The 9202-nt window shown below is 34.0% G+C and overlaps 1 protein-coding gene across 1 annotated transcript in view; it reads right to left on the reverse strand.

Annotated features, from left to right (window-relative positions):
- Positions 1 to 9202, reverse strand: part of LOC104988513 (serine/Arginine-related protein 53) — a 239406-nt gene that overhangs the window by 46566 nt on the left and 183638 nt on the right. The window contains exon 5 of the mRNA XM_010839861.1: positions 3125 to 3161. Within this exon, the coding sequence (XP_010838163.1) occupies positions 3125 to 3161 (37 nt within the window). The remainder of the gene's footprint in view (positions 1 to 3124; positions 3162 to 9202) is intronic.

The raw sequence follows: 9202 nt of genomic DNA on the forward strand, positions 1-9202 counted from the left end.
TTTTCCTTCTGGCTTACTTCACTCTGTATAATAGGCTCCAGTTTTATCCACCTCATCAGAACTGATTCAAATGTATTCTTTTTAATGGCTGAGTAATACTCCATTGTGTATATGTACCACAGCTTTCTTATCCATTCATCTGCTGATGGACATCTAGGTTGCTTCCATGTCTTGGCTATTATAAACAGTGCTGCGATGAACATTGGGGTACACGTGTCTCTTTCCCTTCTGGTTTCCTCAGTGTGTATGCCCAGCAGTGGGATTGCTGGATCATAAGGCAGTTCTATTTCCAGTTTTTTAAGGAATCTCCACACTGTTCTCCATAGTGGCTGTACTAGTTTGCATTCCCACCAACAGTGTAAAAGGGTTCCCTTTTCTCCACACCCTCTCCAGCATTTATTATTTGTAGATAGTCTTTATGGGTGGTAGACAAGTTTGTGAGAAGATAAATAAAATGGTATTGGGGAGTATATGAAAAGAAATTTAAGCTAAGAATGACACGCTGGACAGTTCACAGGAAAAGGTGGCAACACAGATAGAAAGGAATAATGAAATAAAGACTGAATCAGGGCTTGAGAGATTGTGACAAATAAATGAATCAACCCCTGAAGAGGTCCGAGGGAAACAAAGTCCATCCATCTTACTCTTCTCTCCATACATCCACAACTGATTTCTCCCTTCCAGGTTACAGATACTATATATATCAAGAAGAGCCCATAAACAGAGTACAGACAGTGCAACCATGTATGTGTCCTTGTGGTAAATATAACATACTTTATATGTCATTTTTCTTAACTAAATTTAAATTTATACTGGATTTTACCCTCTCTCAGGACAATGCTAATTTTCTATGACAATTCAAGTAAATTTGGAAAGAAAAAGGCTGAAGAAGGCTACATAAATAGAAGAAACTAATTCTAAATGTGTGGGATGCTCTTCTCATTTTATTTTTACACTATATATTTTTTTTAAACCAATCTATTAGAATCTGTACTTCTAACTGTATTTGGCATACAGTCAATTCAAAGAAAGAGTACAAGGGCTAGAAGGGCTTGTAAGGGCTATAAGTGCTGTTCATTTGGTAAGTGGAGAGATAACAAATCTGAGGAGCCCAGAGTTGCTAGATTGACAGGTTTCAATGAATTCTTACATTTACTTCCTTTTAGACAGTTATAAAGAATATCATTAACTTTACTTAATATTATTAGTGTACAAAGCAATACATAGATGTATATATGTGATATTATGCTATGTATTCATAATGCTGTTAATAGTTCAGTCAGTGGGTCAATTTTACAATGTTAAGCTATAGAGTTTGAATAACTGAGGTAAAATGCATTAAAATCATCTACTTCCACTACCTGTTATATTAATCCTGGCTCTCTAATCCCTAAAATGCATTATCTTTGAAATACATTTGATGTATATGACTCAGATAAAAACTAAATATAACTTAGAGTCAAGAATATAATAATTTAACAAACCATTACTCCTGACTATAATTAATACACGTGGCTATACTTCATCAAAGGTTTTAAAATACCTATAGTCGCAGAACTCTGTTTAGATGAAATCTTATTTTAAAAGTTTAAAAGTATATAAAATAACTAAAAATGGGCACTGTTCTGGCTAAAGTGGGCAGTGGAAGCCTGGAGTGCTATTTGCTATGGGGAGAAAACCTGGCAGCCCAGGGCAGTCAGAAAACCACTGTTGCACAAGATTACAAGTCGAGTATAAATGCAAGAAATTGTCACTGAAAATAAATTCATACTAGTATGAAAAAATACAAAATTTAAACAAAGGTTAGAATCTAATTTGTTTACTGATGAATATGAATCACATAAATATAAAGTCTTTTTATTACATAATAATTTACAAGAGATTGGCACTACGTTAGCTATTCTTCCTTGTTATAAGCTGCCAACTGATACTGGCATTAGATGTTTTAGATTAATATTTTTATTGTAATGTCCATATGTATCTCCTAAATATATCTTGTACTATTAAGTGAGAAATGAAGATTCAAGAAATAATTTTTAATAATGAGAATAACAATGTTATTTATTTACTTCTAATCTGGAAATATATACATAGTTCAATTTTTCTAACTTGGTTATTGTGTTCTGCTTTTAATAATTAACCTGTAATTTTTAGCATGATTTAATCGCTTTGAAAAGTCTAGATTTCCTCAGTTTCCTTTAGTTATTGAAAGAAAAACCAAAAATCCTTTCAACTCTAAAACTGCTATAAATAAAAATGGAGCTGCTCCTATTTGCTCTTGTGTGAGCACAACAAAAGCACATTAATAGATAACAAAGCTACAATATGATACACGAATGAAGTCTTGCATGAAAAAACTACTTAGATAGTATTTACAAAAGAATCTCTATCATTAATTATTCAACATTTGGATCTGACCAGAAACCAGAGCATGACTTTATAATGCTCTGTTTAAATGAACTACTTAATGTTGTAATGAACACTCAATGTGGTGAGCTCAATGAATTTTGGACCTGGTATAACACAGCAGTTTTCCAACTTTTTGATCAATGGACAGATTTTAATGTTAAGTCAGTTGGAATTTCACTTGTGCTTTAAAAATGTTTACTGAAACCGAAAATTTTGCATCTCAATTATTTTATATTCTAAAACTGAATGTAGTTTAAACCAATGCATTATTCATAAAGCAAAGACATTAGGAAAAACAAAGCTGTGCACTTCTTTCAAAGCCGTTAAATTGCTAAAACATACCACATTTATGCATGCAATATTTGATTGTTTTTTTCTTAACACACAAGCTTGTTTTTGTCAGATCAAGATATGCCAAAAATTCTACACCAAACATTTTTGTTTATAATTAAAGCAATCATCAATCCAAGGATTGTCATCTATTTTATTTCATCTCTACATCAAAAAAAAAAAAAGTAATTTAAAAAAATTTTAATTCCCTTGAAATGATAAGATAAATGAAAATGTAAGTGCCTTCACATAATAACAGTAAGCTGACCCTTTGGGAAATGGTTGACTTTCTCAATACAAGGTATTCAAAGCTCATTCAAAAGTGTTCATTTAGAATGCAGATATCAAAGATGATGCAAATGTTCAAGAGAAAATTAGAACTTACCAGATGTTCTAATCCAGCTTTGATGTTTCCAGATTCCCTAAAACAGAAGAATAAAAGTTTAAAATAGTTGTTAAACCCTCGTCTGCTATAATTTATGTTTACCTCAAAAATATTTTACAAACCCCTATAACTTTTTCATATATCTTTCCTAATGTTAATAATAACCCCATTTTTAAGGACAGAACAATTTCCTTAGGAACAGATAATTTATTTATATTTAATAGTAGTATTAACACTCAAATTTATATTCATCTAGTAAAATGTTTCAGATTTTTCCAAGTCAGTGGAGAACAAAAAAAAAATCAAAGATTATCATTTTACTATTTGTACACTATCTTTATTTTACATTAGCTTTTTCATTCAAGTTTATTTTTTTAACATTTATTACAAAAATGTTCAAACATACAGATTCTATCTACCATCTAGATTTGACATTTTATTTACCATCTACAATTGACATTTTACTATATTTGCTTTATCAAATGCCCATCTATCAATAGGTACATTTTTATACAAGGAATATGCACAAAAGTAATATTTATCAGTGCATAGCTAAAGACACTAAATCTTAAATTTTTTCCTGCCATTAATTTTATTAAGTTAGTACCCACTATAAATCAGAACCTAAAATTATAATATTGAAAAATTAATCACCAGTGAAAACACAAACATCAAATATTACAATATTTATTTTAAGTATTTAATTTCTTGCTTTTCACTAAAAAAAAAAAAAATGAGCTGATGAGACAAAACACAAATAACTATACAAGTAGCAAAGATAATTTAAATACACATTTGGTGGAATATGGCAATAGTTGGATGCTTTTTCCTCATTTCAGTTAATGCTAATTTATTAGTGAGTAATGGACTTTCCCTATTCTCACTCTGATCAAGCAGTATTTTAATTCCATTATTAAGACCATACCTTACTTGCTTTAACACAAAATTGTACTTCTACCACAATGCAGAAAATAATTATGGAACATCTGATGACAGTACTGCATTCATGATGTTTAATCTTTTCCCCACACCTATTTTTCTCTGAAAGGGTCCCAATGTTATTTCTTTTCTCTTTATTTTGTCTCCAATTTTTTTTTGCCAAAAATATATTTACTTCTGTTTCCTTTGTCTTGTTATATAATCTTTTTTCAAATTTCCCTATCTTTTCCCTTTGGATCAACTGCTTGAAAACTATACAAGTGGCTTCCAATGTTTCCTCTCACTGCCCAGTCTGGCATCTTGGGAATAAACGCCACTGTCCACTGATTACTACTCCTCTTTAGCCATTCTCTTTTCTGCTTCTGACAATGCTACATAATCAACATTTTAAAACTTAAGGGTTTCTGAAACTCATTCTCTGGATACAGTTCTAATGACAAATGATAGACATAGACTGCAACAAGGCGTGTCACAGCAGGCCAGTAACTACATCATTATTTTTACTTTTATTATTATACGATTAATATATTTATTAGAGCTGGAAGCCTGATGAATTTTTAAGTGTTCACAAGGAAGTTTTCATATAACTTATAACTTGTGTAATTTAAAATTTAAACAAAAATAAAAATACACACAGTAAAACATCTGACAGTGTAATGTGTTTGTGTGTGTGTGTGTGTGTGTGTGTGTGTATACATACTACAACAAAATTAAATCTTCCTGTCACTCACCCCTAGTTCTCAATCACTGATATTAGCTATTTATTTGTCCTTCCAAAGACAGTCTATGCATGTGTGTGCATACTTCTGTGTGTGTCTGTGTGCTTCTCCTCTTTTTTTCTTTTCAACCCAAAGAGAAGCATACTATACACATTGCTTTGTTCCTGAACTCAGCAATCTATGTTAGAGTGAAGTATATTTATACTATATAATTCACATCTATTTCATTTTTCCCCATAGGTACATTGTCACACTATGGTTCTTATTGGAAAATAATGCAGTATAAGAGAACAAAAATGCTCAGATTCAAAGTAGAAGTCCATAATTTATTATCTGAAACCACCAAGGCTAGACATGTTTCATCAGAATATTTTGGACTTTTCTGGTACTCTGTTTTGGTATAAGGATATGCTTTACACTCATTAGATTTATGTATGTTTTATCTACTATTTGAAACGTTCAAAAGGATCCACTATACTAAATTTTTAACTGGTATTTATGTTTAAGCCAGTTTAATCAAATTTGGCATTGTTTATATGTTCAAGTTTTCTTCAATGTTTTGTTGAATATGAATTTAATAAATTGAGCACTAAAGTTTAAAAATAAGAAAAATAACAAAATAAGAAAAACAAACAAACAAAGAATATTTTGGGTTTTAAGAAAAGTAATAAGGTACATACGGTGTATGTCATAAAACACTGACAGCAATACTTGAAGCAGCATCTCATCATCATACATATCAATAATTCTGAAAAAAATGTGAATATCCACACAAAGTGGGATAAACAAAGACGATACACAGCTTCATTTAAGGGTAGGTTTTGCTGTCAACTGACTTTATCACAAACTTAGGGAAAATCTCTCAGTTTTTGGAGTTATTTGTATTTTGGAATCAAGGATAAGAAACTATTCTTTAAAAAGAAAGAAAGATTGGCTAGCTATTGTTTCATTATGTTTTCAAAGAATTCCTTAAATTAAATGATTTTAGGAAAAACACATTTTGAATGACATGTCTGAAAGAAAACTAAGCATCTTCCTTGACACATGTCCCTTTCCTTCGCTACCAAATATAAACAAATATAATCAACCACAAGGTCCTGGCTATCCAACATCCTTAATTATCATTTAGTGTTAACCACTTCTTTCTATCTTCACAACTATGTCTTATTTTAGGCCATCATCTTTTCTCTCTCAGATTATTGCAAAGCTTCTTAATGGGTCTCAATGACCCCTGCCTTGCCCTATGTCAATTCCTTCTCCATAAGACAGCAAGATCTTTGTAAAATTAAGCTTGATCATGTCAATTCTCTTCTTAAAATCCATGGCATACTACTATACTCCAGTTTAATTCCCTCTGTTATTTGTCAAAGCTATACCACACGGAAAGTGGTAGCAAATACTATAACAAACTACAACCTAAACAAAACCTCCTATGGAGAAACCCCTTTTTCTCACAAATGAAGTAATGAACTCTTCCCATGCATTCACATCACAGAATTCCCATACTTTGGACTATAGCCCACCAGGCTCCTCTGTCCACGGAATTTTTCAGGCAAGAATACTAGAGTGGGTTGCCAGTTCCTACTTGAGGGAATCTTCCCAACCCAGTGATCGAACCCACATCTCTTGCATCTCCTGCACTGGCGGGCAGATTCTTTACCACTGCACCACCTGGGAAGGCCCCTGGGTAGATCCACCCAGCTCCACAACACTCAAAGAACCAAGGCAACTGCAACAGTGAGGGGTTGTTTGGGAGAACAGTATTGGGAGTTTTGTGTATGTGGGTGATGGGTAGTGGGTGGTTGTTTCGCTTTGCTTTGTTTTGGGTTGTTTTTTAAAAAGGAGGAGGACCCTATGGGGAAAAAGTGGTTGACTGAGGCCACAGCTGAACAATTAATCTGGATAAGCACAAGCTAGAGCCTAGACTTTTACCCCTACCCTTAGATTAAAATTACTAGCCAAAGTAGCTGAATGTTGCAAGGAAATAAAACAGAAATCCACAAGGCAAATTTTTAAGAACTCTGAGGTGTTCTTAAAAATAACAGAATAACAACAAAGAAAGTAACTTCATCCAGAGAAAACAGACTGAGCAAGAATATAAGTATAATAACATATTCAAAGATAGGGGAAGATTTTTAGAAGTTAAATATGAAAAATGGTTATTAAAAATAATCAATATGAGATAATGAGTATTAGAAATACAATAGTTTGAAATAAGCAACCCAGAGGATGAACTGAAAGCACATTAACTACAGACCAAGAATGAACTAGTGAGCTAGAACATGGACAGAACTCTCCTAGAAGGCCATAGGAAAGGCACGAAAGAACAAACAGGAGAGAAAATTAAGAACAGGAGTAGAAGTATGAACATCTATATAATAAGAATCCTAGAAGGAAAGCAAAGACAAAATAAAAGGGAATAAGTATTTGAAGAAACAGTGACACAAATTTCCTAGATATAGAATTACTCAAATCTTAGACTGAAAGTGTACATACAGCAGTGAACAGGAGAATTAAAGAAAAATCACAGCAAAGTATTATATAAAGATAATTAAGGCTATACTATTATACATCAAGAGAAAAGTTTAAACGTTTCCAGAAAGAAAAAGCACACTCCTCTAAAAAATTAGCACTGACATCAGATTACTTAACACTAATGCTAGACAATGGAGTATAAGCTTCCAAGAGAAAGTGAATAAAAAAGCTGTGAACCTAGAATTAATATTCAACAAATAAACTATTATTTAAATTAAAGGAAAAATAAAGAAATATTCAGCATACAAAGTCTTAGGAAATTCAACACACAAAGACATTATATGAAAAAAGTTCTGAGGAATATAATAAGAAGAGAAAAAAATTCAGGAAGAAGCAAGCAAGCAAAATAAGGCAAGTAAAGTCTGGCATGGAACATAGTAATTACTGTAATATTAGTAATCAGTGACTAAAAAGAAAACTAAAGAAAGGTCATCATAACAAAAATACCAGAGAAGATTCTTAGATTGGGTATGAAACAAATCTAGGGATGTGTGATTTACAAGAGACACATGAAACAAAAAGGAATCAGAACGGTTTCTAAAAAAGAGATATAACCAAGCAAACACAAACCAAAAGAAAGTTGGGTTAGTGACTTTAATGACAAAATACATTTAAACCACCTTGTGGCACAGTTGGTAAAGAATCTACCTGCAGTGCAGGAGACCACCTGCAATGAGGAGACCTGGGTTCGATTCCTAGGTTGGGAAGATCCCCTAGAGAAGGAAATGATAACCCACTCCAATATTCTTGCCTGGGAAATCCCATGGACAGAGGAGCCTCACAGGCTACAGTCCATGGGGTCACAAGAGTTGGACAGAATTTAGCACCTAAACCGCCACCCCTCCATATATGTATACATATATTTGATATGTATATATTTTACTACATACATATTTTGATATGTATATATTTTGCTATGTACACCTGTATATACATAAACACACACACCAAAGAAAGCCATTCTCTTCAGGTACAATAGATCAAATGACAGTGAAAGTGAATGTTGCTCAGTCGTGTCTGACTCTTTGCAACCCCATAGACTGTACAATCCATGGAATTCTCCAGGCCAGAATACTGGAGTGGGTAGCCTTTCCCTTCTCCAGGGGATCTTCCCAAACCAGGGATCAAACCCAGGTCTCCGGATCAAACCCGGGTCTCCAGCATTGCAGGGAGATTCTTTACCAGCTGAGCCACCAGGGAAGCTCAAGAATAATGGAGTGGGTAGCCTATCTCTTCTCCAGTGGATCTTCCCAACCAAGGAATCGCACCGGGGTCTCCTGCATCATAGGCAGATTCTTTACCAGCTGAGCTACCAGGCAAGCCTGATAACAGAACAAGACACTTTCATTTATATCTAGAAGGTTTGCATATTTGTAAAGCTTAATATGCATCATAGCTTGGGACACCGAAGTTTCAACAAATTCTTCATGAAAATCAGTTTTGTTTAGTCTTACTCTGGGCAGAAAGACAAGGAAGGGTGGCCGTCTCAAAATAACACAGATAAACCATCAGTTCAGTTCAGTTCACTTCAGTCGCTCAGTCGTGTCCGACTCTTTGCGACCCCATGAATCGTAGCACGCCAGGCCTCCCTGTCCATCACCAACTCCCGGAGATCATTCAAACTCACGTCTATCAAGTCGGTGATGCCATCCAGCCATCTCATCCCCTGTCGTCCCCTTTTCCTCCTGCCCCTAATCCCTCCCAGCATCAGAGTCTTTTCCAATGAGTCAACTCTTTGCATGAGGTGGCCAAAGTACTGGAGTTTCAGCTTTAGCATCATTCATTCCTTCCAAAGAAACCCCAGGGCTGATCTCCTTCAGAATGGACTGGTTGGATCTCCTTGCAGTCCAAGGGACTCTCAAGAGTCTTCTCCAACACCACAGTT

This window comes from Bison bison, unplaced genomic scaffold (genome assembly GCF_000754665.1).
Source record: "Bison bison bison isolate TAMUID 2011002044 unplaced genomic scaffold, Bison_UMD1.0 scf7180017864135, whole genome shotgun sequence".
NCBI classification, from domain to species: domain Eukaryota; kingdom Metazoa; phylum Chordata; class Mammalia; order Artiodactyla; family Bovidae; genus Bison; species Bison bison.